This window comes from Globicephala melas, chromosome 2, assembly GCF_963455315.2.
Source record: "Globicephala melas chromosome 2, mGloMel1.2, whole genome shotgun sequence".
Lineage (NCBI taxonomy): Eukaryota > Metazoa > Chordata > Mammalia > Artiodactyla > Delphinidae > Globicephala > Globicephala melas.
Window position 1 is genome coordinate 43,378,391 of NC_083315.2, and position 21,051 is coordinate 43,399,441.

The 21,051-nt window shown below is 35.6% G+C and overlaps 2 protein-coding genes across 9 annotated transcripts in view; both read left to right on the plus strand.

Moving 5' to 3' along the window:
- The first annotated feature begins 344 nt into the window (after nt 1-344).
- LOC132596826 (serine/arginine repetitive matrix protein 3-like) lies at nt 345-13,778 on the plus strand. Of its 5 annotated transcripts, XM_070044856.1 has the most exons (6): nt 345-717; nt 3,021-3,087; nt 3,642-3,727; nt 5,417-5,609; nt 8,596-8,669; nt 13,386-13,778. In XM_070044856.1, exons 1-2 carry the CDS (start codon nt 376-378, stop codon nt 3,051-3,053), a joined length of 375 nt encoding a protein of 124 aa, XP_069900957.1. In that variant the 5' UTR covers nt 345-375; the 3' UTR covers nt 3,054-3,087; nt 3,642-3,727; nt 5,417-5,609; nt 8,596-8,669; nt 13,386-13,778. The 5 variants fall into 5 exon arrangements, 3 of the variants coding, with proteins under 3 accessions (XP_069900957.1, XP_069900956.1, XP_069900958.1); XM_070044855.1 differs by lacking the exon at nt 5,417-5,609; XR_009562881.2 differs by lacking the exons at nt 345-717; nt 5,417-5,609 and adding an exon at nt 935-1,037.
- Nucleotides 13,779-15,917: 2,139 nt separating this feature from the next.
- Nucleotides 15,918-21,051, plus strand: part of CHD2 (chromodomain helicase DNA binding protein 2) — a 120,927-nt gene continuing 115,793 nt past the window's right edge. For 2 of the 4 annotated variants that reach the window (XM_030873187.3, XM_030873189.3), the window contains exon 1: nt 20,330-20,775. In XM_030873187.3, coding sequence (XP_030729047.1) covers nt 20,675-20,775 — 101 coding nt within the window. In that variant the 5' untranslated portion in view covers nt 20,330-20,674. Of the gene's footprint in view, nt 16,488-16,835; nt 16,969-20,319; nt 20,776-21,051 lie in introns of those variants that run through there. The other 2 variants (XM_030873188.2, XM_030873191.2) reach the window with 2 other exon arrangements.

The following is a 21,051-nucleotide window of genomic DNA, read 5'->3' on the forward strand; positions in this document are numbered from 1 at the left end:
GGGTGGGGTCAGAATTAGCCAATAGTATTGAAGTGGTTGTTGTTAGGCGGGAGGAAGACGCCTGCGAGCGTGCGTGGGGCCGCTCCCGGGAAAGGGTGGAAGGAAGCTCGCAGAACCAATGGCCGCGGCGGGCGGGCGGTAGTGCGCATGCGTACTGTGACCTGGGGCTGCGGGCGGGAGGCGGGGAGGATGGGGGAGGGGAGCGGGCAGGAACGCGGCGGAGGTTGCTGCCGTCGCAGCAGCTGCCGCCGCAGCAAAGAGGCCATGTTGTGTGGTGTGTGGGGCGGGGGGGAGGAGGGCCGGGGGGGGAGGAGGAGGAGGGAGTAAAGCCGAGAGAGGAGACGGGAGAGAGACACCACACACACACGGCACAAGATGGCCGGAGAAGCAGCAGCACCTCGAGCTGTCAGGCGTTCCGCCGCGGCCGCGGGGCCCGCCGGCTGGCGGGGACTTGCGCCCGGGCGGCCCGCAGGCCCGCGGGAGCGAAGCGGCCGCGGCTGGGGCGAGGCGGGCCGCGCGCCGGGGTCGGAGCCCGCGGCAGAGGCGCCCGGGGCGGCCGGGCCCACGACGCGGAAAGCGCCGCTGCGGCAGCGGCCGCGGAGGCTCCCCGGGGCCCGGGCGGCTCGACCCGGTACGGACGGGAGGCTCGGGCGGGCGGCCCGGCGTGGGACTCGGGTGCGGGCGACCAGGAGGTGCCGACCGCGGCGCTCGGACCTGGTGAGTGGCTCCCCGGCTCCTTTTATTGTCCTTTGTCCTTGGGAGGAAAAGCAAAATGTCCTTGAGCGCGCGAGCAGGAGGGGGCGGCGGGCCGGGCCTCGCCGGCCGGCTCTCCCCTAGCGGCCCCATAGGCGCCGCTCTCTGGCTCTCCGGGCGGGAAGCGCCGCGGGGCCCGGGGCTGGGGGCGCGGGGGCCCTGCTGAAGACCGGGCGGGGGGTGGCCTCGTTGCCGGGACCGGCCCCGCCGGGAAAGGGGCGGCGGCGGTGACCGCGGGCGGGAGCCTGAAGGGGACTGCGCGAGGAGAGCCCCTTTCTGTCCTGGTGAGTTATTTTGATATTTAGGGTAAAAAAAAAAAGAAAAATCCTTTTCAGGTTGTCCGACGGGGGAGCTTTTTAACCCCTTTCCGGTGAGGTGGGAACTCATCTTCGTTTTCGAATTTAAAAGAACAATGGAACCCTGACTACGTTTCAACAAAAATAAAACTTGTTTTTTTTTTTCCTTTTGGGTGTTGGCTTTTAACTCTTTCAAAGCCGATTTTGAAAACGGCTGCAGTGTTGCAGATGAGAAGGTACTTGCTGCTTGTTCAAACCTTTATTGATGTTAAGGTTGTCTTTTAAAAATGCAAGTTGGAGGAGTGCTTCTGGTATTTCAGAAATTACGAAGACGAGTTTACTATGTCGTCAAGGCTGTTTAATGGAAATAGATTTTAATTACGGTGCTAGACGATGACGTTTGATTAAGGTAGTTTATTTTACTGAGTAATTACGCCAAGATTATTTGACATTCTGATGTTTGAACAATGATTAAATCTACTGTTCGTTACTTTTAAAAAGATCATAAGGAGCCGTTATCTGTAACTTATCACACCTGAATGTTAGACCATACTTGGGTTAGTTCCTAGACTTTTAAAAGTTTAAGTTCATCATTTGATGATTTAAAAAAATAATGTGTATTATCACAAGCCACGGTCGACAGAACTTTTACAAAGGAATATTCTGACACCAAATCTCTTTGTGAAGTTACTTTCTCGTAGTGTAAATATTAAAGTAGGACTGCTCGGTAATGGGCGATGAAGAGGAGCCATATTTGTTGCATTTGTTGCATGCATAAAAATTCAGATATGCTCAAAACGGAACAGTATTTTAATAGTGTATTTTGGTTTTTAAAAAACTTGTAGAGTCCTCTGTATAGTCTAGGAATTTAAAAAAATTGTCTGAGAGGGAATTTGAGTTTAGTGATTTGAAGAACAAACCACAAATGAACAAACCTTTGTGTATTTTAGAATATATTTGTCTTCATCCTGCGGTAGCTCTGGTGTTGTAGAGGTGCAGATCTACGTAAAAATAGTGTTGGGCAGATTTACGTAGTACTTATAAAATCAAAGATACTGGTGTAATGGACTGTGTTTCTGAGGATATTTTTGTCAGTGACATTGTTTTATTTTCCTAATAGCATTCATATAGTGCTACACGTTACATCAGTTGCGCATATCTTGATTTTAGAGACTCTTGGTGTTTAAGTAACAATTTGGTTTTTCAAATCAACATTTCTGAAATTTTTGAGCACTGCAAGTCGTTTGAAATTAATATTCTGAATCTAGTTTTTTTGAATAGCGAAATGCAGAATAATTGCTAGCAGTTTAACCTCATAAGGTCTTTTTACATGAGAAATGGGGGAAGGGAGAGACTGAAAATGTTCTAGACCCCAGTTTGAAATTGAATAAAGGACATAGATACTACATGTTTTAGATTTGCTTTAAAGACAAAGCTAATATCCCACTTGGTGGGATCAAATAACTTGTGGTTTAAAAATTTAAAGTAACCAGTGGCCATTTTAACTTCACTAATTTCTCCTGGAGGAGTTAATTTTTAATTGCTCATAATTGTAAAAGGTATTTCTAGATGGTAAAAAGAAAATTTTAAGTTGATTTCAGTCTTTAAAAATGGTAAACTTTTCCTTTGTTTTCGTGTATTGCTTGCCATCAAAAGAAGAATAAAAATGAAAACAAGGTCATAATCTTAAATCTGTCCAAAGATGTGAATTTTTTGTTTTTAATCTCAATGCCTTAATCTCTAGTGTTTGTTCATACAACCAAAAGATGAGGAAAATAAAGACTGATAGATATTAAGATAAATAACTGCGCCCTTAAAATTTACAGGTAGCGTGTCGATGAGCCATTTCTTGAATTTGTCCAATGATCGTTGTCTGGAATATTTTCTCATTGTTTCATCACAGTGAAACTTTGGCCAAGAAGTGTTTAAAAATCAAAACATTGATAATCATCTTCCTTTTTTTTTTTAAAGGTAACTTACAAGATTAAAATTATATTTGGTTGATGATGGTTCTGAACAAATACAGCTCTTATTTGAGGTAAGAGTGGGTAAATTTTTATTACTTTGACATAAAAGTAAACTTATTAGGTTTTTATTTTTTTTGATAATATATGTTTTTAGTGAATAGTGATTATGAGTAAGTATCTGAAATAATTTTACAAGGTCTTTAAACCTTTTCATTGTATGAAAAGTGTATCTGCATAGCCATTGTAACTTAATGTGCCTTTTGAATAGTTTAAAATACTGAAGGTCCTTTAAGCCTTTGTTTAGTTTTGGGAACAAGAAAAAATATTATACTTTGAGGAAAACCATAAACCAAAGATATGCTTTTTCTTTCTTGCTATTTAATATACTATGCAAACAATTTAAATCTTTTAAATATTTAAAGAAATAAATTTTTTGGGAAATTTAAGCTAGTTGCTATTCATACTAATGGATTTTAGGAAAGAATGCTTTAAAAATCAGGTTTTGTGAGCATAGATTTTATTTTTTCTTCTATGTAATAAAAAGTTTTAAAACACATATTAGTATTTGGCTATTGGTGGTTCCATCAATAAATTGTTTAGAATATTGTTTTTTTTCCCCCAAAAGGTATGCCATTTTGAAGACTGAGACCGTGGAATTTTATCCTTGAGGATAAAGGAAATCTTTGCGATAGTCTGTATTTTATATAGCAAGTAAGTAAATGTTTTTATGCAACATCTGAAATCTAATAGCTACCAACAGAAGAATATCACTAAAGTTTGTCAGTGCGACATAAACTGTAGACCTTATCTCGAAAACGGGATAAGAAAAAACCCATCAAATTCTTTACCTTACATCAAAGCAGTCCTGTGTTAATGTTAAAATAGTTGATACGTGTAATTTACATCAGTAGTGAGACATTCAGTATTTTTCAATTAAATGGTTTAGAATTATGGTTAAATCAGTAGTTGAGTCATAAGAATTACGTATCTTTACAATCTGAAATGTACATTCTTTAGCCATTTTTTTGGTGATGCAGATTACGTTTTAGAAATGGCCTAGAATTTTGTATTTGCAGATCTTATGATTTATCCTAAAAGAAGTATATTTCAAAAACTTAATAGACCCTCTCATATTCTAGTTATTATGTAAAGGATTTAAAATACTCATTTTACCTGTTTTTATGAGTCTTTTTTCCATACAGGTGCAAAAATAAGTTATAGGAAACTAGAATGTGACTAAAGAGACTTCTAATCTATAGCGTAGTCTTTTTAAAGCATAAAAGGAAGAAATAATTTCAATATGTGTATGGTATTTTGACATCTTAAAATTAGATACATGAATGAGAAAAATATATACAGAATTTTCAGGAATTACTTCTTACTCTTAACACTGAAAGGGGAAGTTACTGTCAAGCAGTGTCTATTAGGAAGGGATTTATCAGAGGAAATATATAATGAGATACCTTGGGAAGTTTTAAAAATAGCCAAATAAACAATTAATTAATGTAAGGGCAGGTTTACCTTTGTCCTTGTAATTTTTGTGGAAAATTCATCGTTGGTGTTGGCTTATTCTGTTGATTCAAATAGGTGATAAAGGTAATATTTTTATTGCTTTTGCTTTAGCTTTTTTTGCTTTTCAGCCCTTTTGCAGTTTGATCAGATTTGTGTTTATTATAGTGTACAAAAGAAAACCAAATGTTAGACCTTTAACAATGTTTTAAAGATGTAACATATAAAAAAGTTAAGACGTCTTTCATCCCAAGGTCATTTAACGTAAAAATGCCAAGGTTAGGGTTTCCTCTTTGTAAATGATAGGATATTAGGTTGGCATTCAGATGAGGCTGGGCACTGTTATAAAAATTGAGAATTGGGCCTCTTAAGACACAAATGTATGTGAAGTTTAACCTAAGTTTAAGTATAAATTGGCAGTAATTTATAATGGCCTACCAAAGGCGTAATTTGAACCCATAGAATAAAAAACGAATGGTTAAAGAAGATTAGAAATGTTAAATGAAAATTTGTATCTTTTTTAGTCAAGTATTAATAATTATAAAAATAACTTAAGTGTTGTAGTAACTTCTAAGTTAATGTAATGGAGTGTAGTTTTCTTTTTATCACCAACAAGATAAAGGATTATAAGTCACATTTTAAAAAGACCTACATGTACTTCGACCTTCATGATAATATTTAGAGTCAGTGTTTTGAAATCTGCTGCTGAGCCAAGCCTGTAAAATTGGCAGTATATTTGGTGGACAGAAATAATGGACACATGGGGGCAAATATAACTGAAGATACTGTTGTTTTAAATTACTGTATTTCATAAATACATTGTTTAGTTTACTACTATTTTCTGCTTAAGAACTGAAGTGATAAATACTTAAATATTTGTTTTTATTTTAGCATTTTGAATTCTTGAATCATAAAAGTCACCTGATCAAGTTGGTGATTGGCTTGCATTGCGTTTGTTATTATTGGTAATAACTGTTTAAAAAATTCCCTGGAGTTCCACAGAAATGAAAGAAGCCATGCCCCGTAGTTAACAAAAGGTTTTCATGAACTACGACATAATAAGAGGTTGGATTATGTGGAATAGGTAATTTTGAATATAAATTTTCTTTCAAGTTTCGTTTACTGTTCAGTTTCTTGATTATTTAAAAATTTGGACTGCGGACAAGCAATTATTTTACCTTTTCTCCTCTGATTTTCTTCTTTGTTGAGAGGCATAAGGGGAGAAATGTTAATTTGAGGGCATCTCCATCTTCTGCATTAATGAGAGGTGTGTGATAGAGTGGAAAATATAACTGTGATTCAGCAGTCAGGAGACCCAGCTTCTAATGTAAATTAGCCCTGTAATCTAGACGATTTATTCACTGTGGACCTTAGTCTCCTAATTTGTATAAAGTATTTGGAGTTTCCAATTTCTTAAGATACATTTTTGCTCCTGAATTGTGTGGTAAAAATAGAGTGTCTAGTTCTCTTAAACTGTAAAGTAGTTTTTGTAATTTTTGCATTGCAAATCATGGATGTTATTTCTTTGTTGAAGTTATTTGAATAACATGAAACCTGGGCGATAGTGTACCTGACTTTCCTAATTTTAGGTGTTCTAAAATATTAATAAATAGTATAAATGCAGGCATAATGGAAAGTTGATCTTAAAAAGCAGTTAAGGTGTGAAATTGTGTTTAAAAAACAAAGATTTAGAATGCTGCAGTGAAAGCATTGTTTTGATTTTTTTTTCCTAATTATTTTATTAAATAATTTAAAGATTAGTGTATTTAATGTAACATTTGCAGCTGACCATTGTGAGTATAAATGATGATTTATAGCTTACATGCTTGACTAAGCTATATAATTTCCCTTAAGAAATCTATATTTCAAAGATAAATATCCTCATTTTACCCACTGCCTTTCCCTTCCAGATTGAGCGGGCCAGTACAAACTTCTAATTTTCAAATTGACTTACTTCTGCATATAATTAACTTTTACAACTTAAATTCAGGGATATTCTGGACTTTATAAATAAAAACTATGCGATTTGATTGTTTACATAACTTTCAAGTAACATGTTTCCTACAACGGTTTTATTTATACATTGTGTACAGCTAGATAATCCAGTGTTTTGGAAAACAATCTTTGTTTTTTGAAATTATACCACTTATTTGAAATTGAATATTTCCCAAAAAGCAATTATATCCTAATGTGTGTATTACATGGTAGTCAAAATCATTTTAATTTAGGTTATCAAGCTAAATATTTTGCTTAACTTTAATGCTTTATGAGTTGTGACAGAGTTTTCTTATGATTGTTAATGACTTTATCACTAGTACCTTATTTTTGTGGGTGGTTTCTTATATTTCACAGTGCTCTCGGATTTTATTCTTAATTAAAATGTAAAAATTGTTTTCAGGACTTTAAAAGGTGACAAAACCAAATCTAAGAAAAGCACAAATGGGCTAGTAATGATAATATTAAGACTTGACTAAAGTCGTCTTTGCCTTTTATTATAAAATGAGCAGCAATCAAAGTTGTTATTTATATTATACCTATAATTTCATACTAAATGAGGATCCTCGATACTGCAAAATATTAAAGATAGGAGTATGAGCAAAATTATCAACTTTTGTAATCTGCTTAAGGTGAACTTGGCTTACCCCCCTTTAAAGGAAGGCAGAGTACTACTTTGTCAATTTTTGGTAAGGAGATCGAGTGGTAGATTACATTGGTGTCAGTAATTTTTGTGGTGGTGCAAAGTGTGATCCAAGTCCTCTGGTTTTGATGCAGTGAGCACCCCGAGCCACATACTTGTACTGGTAGGTAGCCTTTTTATAAGCGTGTTGTCAGACTAATGTGATGGGTTTCCCTCAGACATTTCTTTCGGGGGGATTCCTTAAGTCATTTCTGCCCTTCTCTTAGGGGTTAAATCAATTTATTTTACTTGACTGATTTAGGTTTTGTCATTGTTCGGTGTAACTGTCTCCTTTATAAGATCAGATTAAATTTGGAAGCTTAATAATGCTGTGTTTCTTGTAAATTGCTTCATTTTATCAACTTGTTGGGAGGATATTTTAGCACCTTGCTCTTGAAAGAAATCTTGAAGCAGATCTTACTATTTCTTGGCCTATGACTAGTCAAAACGATTAAAGGGATTTAAATTTGGTAAGATACTCAGGAACTTGCTTTATAATTTGAAAAATTGGAAACCTTGGTCATGGAAAAAGCATTTAGGTAGCTTAGTTTTAGCTTAAATCCTAAACTTTTGCTTTCTAAAAATCCTTAAATTGATACACTTTAATATTGAACTTTTGAACAAAGCTTTTTGGGTAGTTCTACCTATTATTGTGATTATTATAATCATACTTTGGCACAGGAGTGACTGGAAAAAGTATATACCTGTATTCAATTTATTTGAGATACAGGAAACATCTTCCATGTTTATGAGGTATTTCAGTCTAACCAGTGAAAAGTAATGGTTATCAGTAACCAGATAAAAAGTAATTTTTATCACGCACATATTTTAGAAAGGGTTAGTGTTGTGTAGGTCAATACAATTAGTAGAGAAAAAAATTTGAAATTATGCTTAAGGTTTCTATCCTAGAATAGAGTTGATTAAAGTACATGATATTATGAAATAATATAGTAATATTGAAGAGTGAGAAACATGGCCTTGCCAGGTTGGTAATGGAAGCTTTCCTTTAGAAGTCTGGAAAGCAGATTAGCTGAAGGACCAAGAGATAAAATAGTTCTGTACTGTTAAGGAAGGAGTGATGTTGACTCTGTTAAACAGCTGTTTTGCAACCATGACTGCCTGTTAGGGAGCCCAGATTTTTACGTAGGAAGTTCTTGGGGCCTGAGACATAACGTGCTTTTATAGTAACTTTATTCTACAGGTGAGCCCTGTGAACAGCCAAACTTAAGATCCTCTGGATCAGAACTTTTGATTTTCTGCTTGGACTGTATTTATAAATACATGTATGTCTCGGTCTTCTGGCTAGTGATCCTGTTAAGATGTTGAAGTTTCCAAATAAATCTGTTTTTTTCTTTTTCTGTACATACAATTATATTCTTTTTGATTTCTACAGAAATATGAATCCTGAGGCTGAATTATCTAAGGGGCCAGTAAAACGAAAATAGATGTTGGTGAAGAATTTATTTAGTAAGTTTTCCTCAATTTACATGTTTAATTTGTTTTTTAATTTTAAATATGACTTCAGAAATTTTGAGTAACTGAGTCAGAGTCTGTAAAAATATAGAGGGATTTAGTGAGGCTCAAAGCAGTACAAAAATAAATCAGCATGGTTAGATGTATATGAAGTTTATTATTAAAATCTTGCACATTAATTTACTCCAACATTTTATTATTTTCTACTTTTTTTTACTTAAGCTCAGGCAGAGTTAAAATGGAAAAAACCCTACATTTGAACATGCTTTTAATACTGCACCCTAGGACTTCCCTGGTGGTCCAGCGGTCAAGACTCCACGCTTCCACTGCAGGGAGCATGGGTTCGATCCCTGGTAGGGGAACTAAGATCGCGCATGCGCTGTGTGGCCAAAAAACCCACAAAACCCTGCACCCTAGATCTGGGTGTTGGTAAACTCCCCCCTATTTTTATAAGTAAAATTTTATTGGAACACAGGTATGCGCTTTCATTTACACATTATCTGTGTTTGCTTTCCAACTCTGGCTACAGAGTTGAGAGTAGCTATAGCTAATGGCCACAAACCCTATAAAATGCTTAGTATTTTTTCCTGTTAGGCAACCTTGCGTACTCTTTCCCTGGATCCTTCCTTTTTGTCAACTTCACATGTGTAACTCAGAAGCCCTTAGGTTCTCTTGGTAATAGAGCATACTTTTAATGGATTTCATTGTTAGTAATTCAAATAAATGAAGTAATTATGAGCTTTCCTTAAACTTGAAAGGCCAACAAAAAGTTTTTCTTCATACTGGGGTTTTGCCTTGATATTAGAAGGTTTGGTTACTACTACTACTGTGGAATTTCTAATTCCCCATCTGAGAAATAGTGGGAAAGAGTTAGTGGCAAGACTGTAGAAATGGATTTGGATGAATTCTCAAAAGCATTTATTATTGACAGAACTTTTTAGGTATGATAATTATTTAGTAGTTGTTTCATAAAAGTAATTTTTTGAATCACATTCGGGAATCTAGATTCTAGATGATAATCTTTGCTTCTAATTGCTACTTCAACTTCTATTGTATAAATGGCTACTAGAGCCTGTAAAATAGTGAATATTTTTTTTTTTTTTCGATGGGGGATGGTGAGAGCAGAGATGAAAACTTTACTAATGTAGTGTAATTTATTGACTTCATGCCTTATATTTTAAAATGATTGCCTGGCACATAGTGGATGCTCAATAAATACTTGTTGATTTATTGTATATACTTGCTATTAAACATTATCAACTAGTGTTTTGGGTCTAATCTAGTAAAAAGTGAAATTCATTATTTATAATGCTTTAAATACTAATTTTTAGATATGCTTGAATGCCAAAACTTTGACTCAGTAAAAGTTACAAGAAACCACAACTTTCAATCTTTCATGGACATGTAGTCAAGTTTTAAACTAAAATGGGATAATGGGGAAGATTTGATTTGATTGTAAAAACCTTAAGTAAGATGACTCTTTCTTAGCATAGTTGAACAACATAGTTTAGCAATGTTGTGAACAGCTGGCTGGGTTTTTTGTAGTTAGTTTTTATGCCCACTTTATTTAGGACCCAGACTTGTTAATAAGTTTTAATCCTGTTGAGGAGTCAAGCTTTTTTGGTAATAAGACAAAATATGTGAAGTCAGTATTAAATGTTTTCAAATTTAAAGACAATACGAAGATTGAAATTGTCATAAGTACCAAGAAGCTTAATTACACGATGAGAATGATCATCATGTAAGCATCAATTTCTGCTTCTTATTGTAATTTTGTACCCATTTGTCCCACTGGTTTTACAGTAACAAATTGTAGTATTTATTAGAGCCACTTGTTTAAAAAATTAAGAGTCATTAATCTTTTTCCTTGTACTCTTTCCCTGTCCCGCACATTTTTTGTTGCTATTAAAATGGGGGTTTGCTGGGAAGTAGAGGTAAGGAAATTGAACCCCTGTTAAACACATCCAGTAATGAATCACTTGCTTGCATTTCAAATAACAACTTATTTTACAATATCCCAGTGTTTTTTTGAACAAATTTACTGAATTAGAATTTAAGACCTCCTTGCTCAATTTTATGTTTTTAATTTCTGGATGTATAGTATTTGGGGATTTTAAGCAGTAGCAGGTACTTATCACCTTCTTACCATAGAAGTTTTTTCTTCTTGGAAATTATCTTAGAACAAGCAATTTGTTCTTAAAAAAAGGAGGTATAAAATAGTGAACATCATAGTGGAAAAATTCTCCTAACTTTTCATAATATTAGCTTGAAGCTTGTATGTTTGATGATGGAATTCTAGATCAAACCATCATCTCTGCAGTATGTTTCCAGTAATTCACAAATCTGGAAAGATGTGGAGTAGTAGGGCTTAGATACTAAACCCTACTCAGTTTTCTGTACTGATCTTATTTTAATGCAAAATGAAATGCTCTTTAAAGCAGAAAGTGTTTTGTCTTTTACAAGTTGACCCCATGATCCTAGAGCTTTCAGAGATATCATGGCCACTGGAATATAAATTATTTTGATTCATTAAGGTTAGTTTGTAGGTCCTCAGGTACTTTGGTTACTGTGGTATATTGGAGGTCTATTTATTGAGGTCCTTCTATATACCGGGTAATGTAAAAGCTATAAATGTACTAACTCATTTAATCCTCACTACTACTGCCACGTAAGGTAGGTACTACTGTTACAGATGAAGAACTGGATTTTGTTACCCAGAAAATTTCCAGGGTCAGAGAACTCATGCCTGCTTTCTTTTTCACTTTTTAACTCTGCTTATTTGCAAATTTAATTTTTGCAAGAAATTGGAATTCCATGAAAATAAATGGATTTTATTCCTAAATCCTTTACTGTTCTTTTAGGTGCTTTGATATTTGAGCACTTTTGCTTATTAACAGAATTCTTACTTCTGGGTTTTCATTGGCTTTATAGGAGTGCAGATTGATCATGGCTTTCTTGTAGCATTCTTTTTCTTCTCCTCCCCCCGCCTTTTTTTTTTTTTACCATGTTAAATATATGACAGTGTATGTGATAGCACGACCAATATGCTAGTATTTTTTAGTCTCTATTTTTGCCACACAAGCTGGTGCATTTTATTAATTAGTTTTGATATGGTTTTAATATCATTTGGCTTTCTTTTGAAATTTTTTTTTAAAATGTCGTTTTAAAAAGAAATTTCTTACAGTGTCTGCGATGAGTTTTTTACCTCTTGTGGCAGAAGAATATAAAGCACGGAGTTTATCACTTAATGTACTAGATTGAATAAAGTGCACCTATAGCCATTGAAATGACTAGCTTGATATGAATGCATTAATGTCACCGTTCATCATAATAGTATTTACATTCCCAACTCATTGAGAGATTGATCCTGCATTGTAACAGTAGAGATGGGGAGAAATTGGTTTATAATTAACTCTGCAAGAGGAATGATGGTGTTTTTATTTTTATACTTCTATATAGAAATATGTCCCTTAATTGTAAGGAGTGAACAAGTGGAAGATATTTTACTGATATGGGGAATAAATGAGTTATTTTTAGTTCTCCTTTTAGGCTGGAGAGAAATCGGCAAAAAATGTTTTGGGAGGAATAGCTTTCGTTTGATGCTTATTACTGATGTTGTGATGCTCATTTTCAGTATTTTTTTTAATGAGTGGTGGTGTCTCTTGGTTAATCAAATGGTTTATTAAGTAGATTTTTGTATTGTATATAATAGACAAATCCTCATTGTAGTTTTGGAATCAAGGTACTAACTATCTAATGAGCAAAAAATGTCCTTATATTTAATAATCTCCTAGTCAGTCACTCAGACTTCATTGCTATAAATTTAGTTGGAGAGCTGCAAAATTTATAAAGAAGACCAGGGTTAAAACTTATTTTTCTAATTATGTTTTATCGTGATGAATCAGGACCATTTATTTAATGGTAAAATATCCTGGCTTCCTTTAATCTCCTTACTTCAAATTATTTAAGCAATGAATTTTTTTAAAACAATGAGGAACATTTGATGTTTTTGCAATGAGAATATTTGTATTGAATTTGAAATCTGATAGCATTTTATGGCAAATATGAAATAAGGCAGGGAAATATTTTGCATTTCTGATCATTTTGTTTTCTAGTGGCTACCTATTTCCTGCATTTTCGTATGTGTAGCTAAAGATGGTGACATCTATATTGGCCATTTGTGTTATCTATGCAAAATTAATTAAGATCTGTTGGACTGAAAAACTGCTATGATCCACTGCTTTGGTTTTTTTTTAATCCTTTAAGATTCTTTTCCATATTTAGTTTTATTTGAAGAAGCTTGGAAAGTTTTCTGCATTGAGATTTAGAATCCATAGTGTTGCTGTAATTTAGCCTTCCAGAATTTTTGAATTTGAATTTTTGTTTTCACTTCTCATGTAGACAGTATAACAACATTACATTTAACTATTAAAAATTTGACTCTTCACTGCCACATTTTTATGGTTACTGTGTATCTGTGACAGTAAAAGAACTTTGTTACTGGTGTGCAGTTTTGCCATGATTCTCTTATTGAGAAGTATGTGCAGCACATACAACTTTAATATAATAGTTTTATAGTTTAAAGCGGTTATAAAATTATTAAAGCTTTGTGTATGGTAAGAGTATCTTCAAGGTGGGTGGATGTTCTCTGAAGGAATAAGATTATTGATATTCCAACAGCATTTTTTTTCTTTTAATGTTTTCATCAAGCACCCAGTCAGCTTGAAGAGTCTCAAATGGACCCTACCACTGAGAAATCAAGATGGCAGTCCACTATGGGGAATTGAGAAAAATGGATTAATACAAGAGTGCTGTGATAATATACAACCAAGACAGGGTTCTTTTAACATGGATTTCATGAAATGAATGAAGATATAGGTTTCTTACCCAGCACAAATGGACAGTGAATTTGACTTTCTAGAGACTTTGTATCATTAAGAACATTTTTGACATTTGGAGAAGAAAGATGGCACATTAACAGATGATAGTTTGTATGCCTGGAATCTTTTGCAGTTTGATCTGTATGAGTATGATCTTGTGGAATGTTAACTTTAATAAAATTTCTAACACTTTAAAATTTCTCAGTTTGGGCTTTTTTTTTTTAAGCTGAAGCTTCATTAAATACTCGGTGTCGCCTTAAATAACACTTTGACCTTTACAGTTGCCCAGCAGTAAAGTGTACTGAATAAAGCTGGTAAAATGGAAATGGTGTACTGGAAAATGTTTTACTTGGTTAATATTTGTCTTTTTACAAAGTTGTGGAAATTTGTGCTTTAAAAGATGGTTGTCCAGTTAAAATGCTATTTTATGCTTTCTTGAAACATCTTACAAAATAGGTTAACCAGTGGGTAATAATAGAATGTTTAATTTGCTGTGAGATTTTAATGAACTTTTAAAACAAAATGCCTTTTGCCTCAAAATTCAGCATGAGTGATACAATATTTTTCTGACTTTGTTTTGATGGAAAAGGTCCCTTTTACCTATACTTATTAAATATTATAAATAAAACATCTTGCAGAATATCTGAACACTTAAATTCAACTGAATCCTCCTATTGTCTTAATATTAGGTGAAGAGGTGTTGCATTTATAAGGGAAGGTAGGGAGGTCCTTAGGGTATTCACAAAAGGACTTGAAATTTTGGTGTCAATAATGTCTGCAATAGATTTTATGAAATAGGATTGATTACTGTATTTTTATTACTCTGTACATTTAGGAATTTAGAATAAATGAACCACAGTATGTCATAGATAACTTATGTTTGAATCCTAGGTGAATACTGGTTTCATTCATTGATAACTAAAATCAGTTGCAGTTACTATTATGGGGTGTAGTAGACTTTTGATAAACCAAATGAATTGTTGATTAAATTTTCCCGTTATACAGAGAAAAAGTAACAGTGCAGCTTTAATTTTCTTTTGGTGAGAAAGTGTTAATCATACCATGTTTGTGATTAATGTCAAATAGCAGGGTATACATGTAGATGATCAATATATATGCAGTATTTGTTCTCATTGGCTGATTTGAGTTGGTTGGTTTGTATAAATCAAAATTGAGATTTTGGATTTTGATTTTGGTAGAGAATTATCTTGTAGAAAGTATGGGATTGAAGCTGGGTTTTGATTATGGATTTTACATTTACCTAGGTGCGACATTGTTGCTTTTGTTGGGTATAGATCTAAAATGGATTTCTCAGTGAGGGAAGGACAATTGTTCTGGCAGATAATAATGTTGAGTAAGGAAAGTTGATTCGATTTTTTTTGGTTGTGTGAATGTTTTCTTGGGGTGCTTGTTGAGAAAGTGTTGAATAATTTGGTTTTGGCATTAGTAAATTTGTTTCCTTAGATCTCACGGTTTTGATATTTAGGAGAATTTGCCCTGTGACATTACTTTGATAACTTTCCATCAGATATGACAGATTGTTATTAGTTTACCATTGTTGAAATGGGTATATACTTAGAATTTGATTAGATATACAAGGGAATGGTTGAGATATATGTGTTGTGTTGGTTTTGGAGGTGGAGTTTCTTGGGTTTGTTTTTTCATGGTAGTTACATGCTCTTGAATTTAAGAACATTGTTTTGCCCCCAAATCAGTGTGGTATGAGAATTTTTTGGGTAAGGTTTTGGCAAGGTTATATAATGGGTTAAAGAATTTTGTGAAAGTACGAAGAAAATTTGAGATTCTTGAATAAAAACTAGTTACATTAATTTTTGCCCTAATGCAACTGAACACTAGGGAGGCGCTCTTGAGTTGTACCCCTTTCTTCCAGTTGGGATGGAAAATTCCCCCTTAAACTTAGTCCTTAGATAATTTTTAGGCTTCCTAAAGAAGGCAAGACTTGAATTTAATTTATTAAGTTGAGGTTTTGCTTTTATTTAGAAACCATTTTACCCATGGTGGGGGGTAGTTTTTAAAAAGATTAATACTTAAGCTGAGCTTTATATACTCTAAGAATTATCCCTCTTTCAAAATGGCTTGATAAAACACCACTTCCTGTCCAGAGAGGAAGTTATTTTAGCTCAAGGACTGAAATATTTAGCAGATCTTTAGACAAAAGGAACAAATTACATTTCTCTCTGGCTTAAAAAGGGTGCTTGAGCCAGAGGGGGTTAAGAAACCCTCCCCCCTCCCCCTGATGGGGTGGTCTGGAGGGGCAGGGAGAGGTGGGGGTAGGGGTCCTTAGGCTCCCTGGGATGGAGGATCTTTTTTTTTTTTTTTTTTTTTTTGGTGGAGATGAAGGGGTGGGTCTATGGTACATCACCTGAGTTGTGGGGTAAATGTAGAGAGTGTCAATCAAAGGCAGAGCTCTCAGAGCTGGGAAGGAGGCTCTAGATGGCGGCTGTGCCTTAGAGAGAGCGCGCTCTGCTCCCTGCCTTCGCCTCACTTTACGCAACTTTCCCTAACTTTCAGGCAGCCTCAGGGGGCCCCCGCAGCCCCCTGCCTGTCCTAGTGACTTACTGGGGTCGATTCGAACCTTTTTTAGGGAGAAAAGCAGCTTTTGGGAGCTTTCTTTTCGTGCCTTGTTGGAAAGAAGCAGCCGTACTGAGAGCCCAGGTCGTTGTTTTTTCCAGCTTAGAAGCCATGGCGCACCTCCATTTTTGTGCGCTCTGCTAATGAGGTTTTTTTTCTTCCGGACCCGTTTTAGGATTAATTGTTGCTGTATTTTTTTGACCAGTTAACATATTTGAGGATAATTTTATTTATTTTTTGTTTTTTAACGGAGAATTTTGTTTTTATTTTTAATTATTTGGATCTGATATTTTTCTACTACTAGATAGGACTCTTGCTTTGGACCTACTACATGGATCAGGTAAGTTCATGATCATTAGTGATAATTTAAAAGATTTATATGTTTATGTTTGCTTTATTTTCTGTAAATATGAGAAATTCCTGGATGACGCAATAAGATACAGAGATTGTTATTTGTATCCAGTGTGTTACTTTGAGAAACTTTCCTTATTGATAGTGATGATTCTCCCTGTTCGGTTTAGCCTGTTTTTATGTGTTTTTTTTTAAAGAAAAAATAGAAATATTTTGCTTTTTGGTGCTTAACCGCTGTTGTGTTATAACAATATCGTTACATCGTCAGGACTTTGTTCCTGATAATAAAATCCATCGATAGAAGCTGGGACCTTACCTTTCTTTCAACTTTTGACAGTAAATACCTGGGCACAGGACTTCAAAGCAAACACAGATTCCCCCTCCCCCTTAATATTTAAGAATTAAAAGATGATGAGAAATAAGGACAAAAGCCAAGAGGAGGACAGTTCGCTACACAGCAATGCATCGAGGTATGAGCTATCAACTTTCTTCCTTTTTTCTTTTTTTTTGGGGGAAACCTCAGCTTACATTGTTCACCTTGACAGACAAGGATAGCTATCTGTTTTATTTTAAGTATTTTACTAATTCGGATTCGTTTTTTAAAGCGTGACCTTGAGATTGCTAATATGCCACACCCTAATTTTTTGGTAGCAATTTATGAAAGTTAAGTTGTGACTTAAGGCCTCTTACAGCAGTCAAAAGGTAAGGTACCTTTATTCAAGGGGGCCTTTCCTGTAAACTACAGTTTTTTTGTCAATAAATTTCAGTTTTTAGGTTTTCGTGCTGTAGGAAAATGACCTTGTCGGTTTAGCCATTGCTGCATTGCACCATTTTACATACAAGGCAAATTTTTTCTTTGAAGAATCTAGGATACCCAAACTTGTAACTGAAGGCCATAGAGGAGCCTTGTGGTAGTAAATTATAGTAAATAGACATTTGGGAAAGTTATATGAATGAAAAAATGTACATTTTAAAATGAAATTGCAAAAAGGACCCTTTGACTGATGCCTCTCAGTTTATATTTTTATTTGACTCTGTATTTCTTTTGATACTCTTGACATTTTAGGAAATTTTGATAAGATTTATCAAAACCTTTACTCTCGATGATTACAGTTCCTGCATTTATGAGATCAGACCTGTGATCACAGAAATCTTGGAATACTATTAACATGCTTTTATTTTGTGTTTGCTACTGATTGTAATTGTATGTTTTATATTTAAAATACTTTATGGTTTGCATTTGTATGCTTATATTCAGACAGTGCTCTCTGGTTGGTAGATGTAGTATTTTATCCTTGCATTTTAGTTGTAGCTGCTTTAAATTTATTGATTTATTTCGACAGAGTCGCCTGGAATGCTTTATCTCCTGAAGCTTACAAATGTACTGTTTGTTCAAATCATGATTTGTTTCACATTTGTTGGAGTTCACCATATTAGTGACTAAGTAATAAAGCCTCTAAGATGTTTTGTTGTATGAAAAGCCTCTAAGATGTTTTGTATGATCTGTATATTAATTTTTTAAAGTATATATGAATGCATTTCTTGATGTGTGTTCTATGAATTGTCATGTTATAAATTTTAAATCATGCATTTAACAAGAATTTGATTGATTATATGATTTTTTTTCTCCCCAGCTTTGCTCTTTTATAATTTTATATAAACAATATACTTTATTATTAGGTTAGTGATTTGAAAGTTTTGAAAATGGTTTTTTAATAATGTTAAATTTTTATGTTTTATAAGACTTAAAATATTTTGACCCTTGCTTTTAAAAATACCTTTCCAAATTCTTTTGCAAATTGAGTTGTCACATAGTTTGGATTACTGTCTTTGGAATTGAATTGCCCATGTATACCTAGGTTAGATTTAGGACAGAAAACTTCTCTACTGATTCTAAACTGACTTTTCTGAAAAGTGATGGTGATTTGAACAAATAGGAATCCCCAGGTATCTTTGACAAATTATTAAAGATTCAATACCTAAAATTGGTACTCCCTTGAGTGTATGATTTGCATATCTCACATGGGTTTTGGCTTTCTCAGGCAAGGTTTGTGGTTAACATCATTGATCAGACTCTGCTTTCTAATTTAAAAAAATTAAGCGGTGTTGTTATTCTTTCTTTTAATGATACTCTGACCTGGAAAATTACATGGAAGTTGCCATGCATTTGTCTCCTGGTAATGAGGTTGCAGCTTAACTAGAGGCATGCACTGTACTTTTAAATGTCTTTTTTTGTCACGTATATTTTGATTCATATACCTGATGAGTGTCAAAAAATATTTTGAGAGACTCCTTGAAAAGAAGATGGAGTGTTAAATTACTTTTACCCCAAATTGCATACCTTAATACATGCACATAATTATGACATCACTTCCTTTTAAAATTGTAAAGCTATAGAATGTTAGTGGTGTTTTATTGTAGTAGATTAATGTTATTTTTAAGTGAGCTAAAATTAAGGTGACTGTTATGGTAGCCAGAACTTGGTTCCTTAATCCATCAGAATTTCTCCATAAGGACCTAGTTTCTGTGGCATAAAGTCTGTAGCGTTTAGGGAATACTACAGATATCCACTTTTGCAGCCTGAGCCACAGGAGAGGAAGGGAGGAGTTTGCAGGTCAAGTAAACTTTTTGGTCTGAGATTTACTTTAGCACCTGAAAGAACTGAGTGTAAATTTAGGTATGGCTGGTATGCTCCAGTTTTTGGAAATAATGGCAATACTTAACAGTCATTTTGTAAGTTTGTTGTTCTTTTGAAGTTAATGCTTAAGTATAATGTTATACTTTGTATATCATGATTTTTGAAGGTTAAAAAGTTCACTTTCAAAAACATTTTAAAGATACTTGATATCTAAATTTTTAAATATCTGAAACAAAGTTTTCGTGATAGACATATATAGAAATGTATACCACACACTTATCTAAAATAATTTGCGGTTTGGGGTAACTTCAGTAATATCACAAAATGGAAAGAGAAGGAAATGTGAATGGAACTGCACACAAAGAGCTGTGTGTTCTAGGACGCTGCGTTTTCAATTTATCATAAGAACTGAAACAGTTTATTAAATTTATCTCCAAAACGTCTGCCTCTGAACCAGATTTTATTTTGATAACCTGAGGTGCGGGCAAAATCTTTTTAATCAGCCTTTTAGTTGTTACTCTAAAAGGCTGGGGATAGTTAGAAGTTGGCATAATGCAGTTGCTTGTGGAGTGGAACAGGGAGTTTTTTAAGTGGCAGCCATTTTATGATGCTGATAATTCTTAGGAATCGGGATTTTTTGAGAAGATTGAAAATAAAGCGAATTGAAACCTGAAATACCGAAGTATCTCCCCCCTCCTCCTTTTTTGTTCTTTGGTACTGAAATAAAGGGCAGCTTGGTAGTTAGCGCCGGCAGCAGCTCTCTCAGCCCCTGGCATCTTGGTGCAGGTCCAGCTCAGTCACAAAATGGCTGTTCCTTTGTGCCGCAGCGCTGACAGACATACTGCATTGCACTGTGTACTCGCCAAACAGCAGGAAGTTGCCGTGCCGAGTTCAAAGGCCGGCCGGCGCCGGCGCCGACTGCTGATTGGCTGTGCGCGCGCTTGGTAACAGCGGGTCAACAGCGGCGGCCTGTGGACAGGCTCCGCCCTGCGACGTCAGGCGCCTCGTCGCCGGGAGGAGCGAACGCAGTGACGTTAGGCTGCGTGCGCAGCCTACGTCGTTCCTCTTCGCCTAGGCAGCCGCACGCCAAGGGACACGGGGGTGGGAGCGGGGGTGGGAACGGGGGAGGGGTGGGGGGGAGGGGAAGGGAAGGCTGTCTGGGACTTTCCGGTGGGCGCCCTCCTGCGCGATTTCGCCCCAGGCGGCGCCCTCCATCCAGCTCTGTGGCCGTCTCCACCCTGCAGCGTGTATTTTTTGCCCATCCCTAGGAATGGTTTTCCTCATTTAGAAGCGGCTTCTGCTTTTGGAGAAAGTAAAAGGCACTAATCGGAAACCTTCAAGTCGAAAACCTGCCAGTTTTTATCGTTTTCGCTTTCCTTTCTCATATCCTAGCGGGTCTTCTTTTTTTTTCTTTTTTGTGTTCACTGTGAAGAGATTAGTGAGTTTGTTACCATTGACCAAAAGCGTTTCACTATCAAGAGGAGATATTTTTATTTTAATTGAAACTTGTTAACGGTGTTACAGCTGTTGTTTAATACATGGCTCATAAACAAAGGGAAGATTATTTGAACTTGTCCCCGTGCATTTTTACTTGGTACCAAACATTTTCTCAATTGGCATTTGATGGAGAAAAACTCAGGTCAGTATGTGCAAAGTGATTTATTTTTAAGATTAACAACGGGATAGTTAAGTAGAAAATAGCTAAAGATATTCACCTGACCAGTAACTACTAGGTTACTAATATTAGGTTAACTTAAACAACAGAATACAGCAATAGGCATCCATAACTGTGCAAACAGGTGTTAGAAAACAACTCTTCTTAAGTGTTAAAGCACTTGCTGAAGAATAGTGACTCCCAAAGCTTGGCCAGTAGTGGAATTACTTGGCAAAATCTTAGGAAACTTCTCAGATCCCC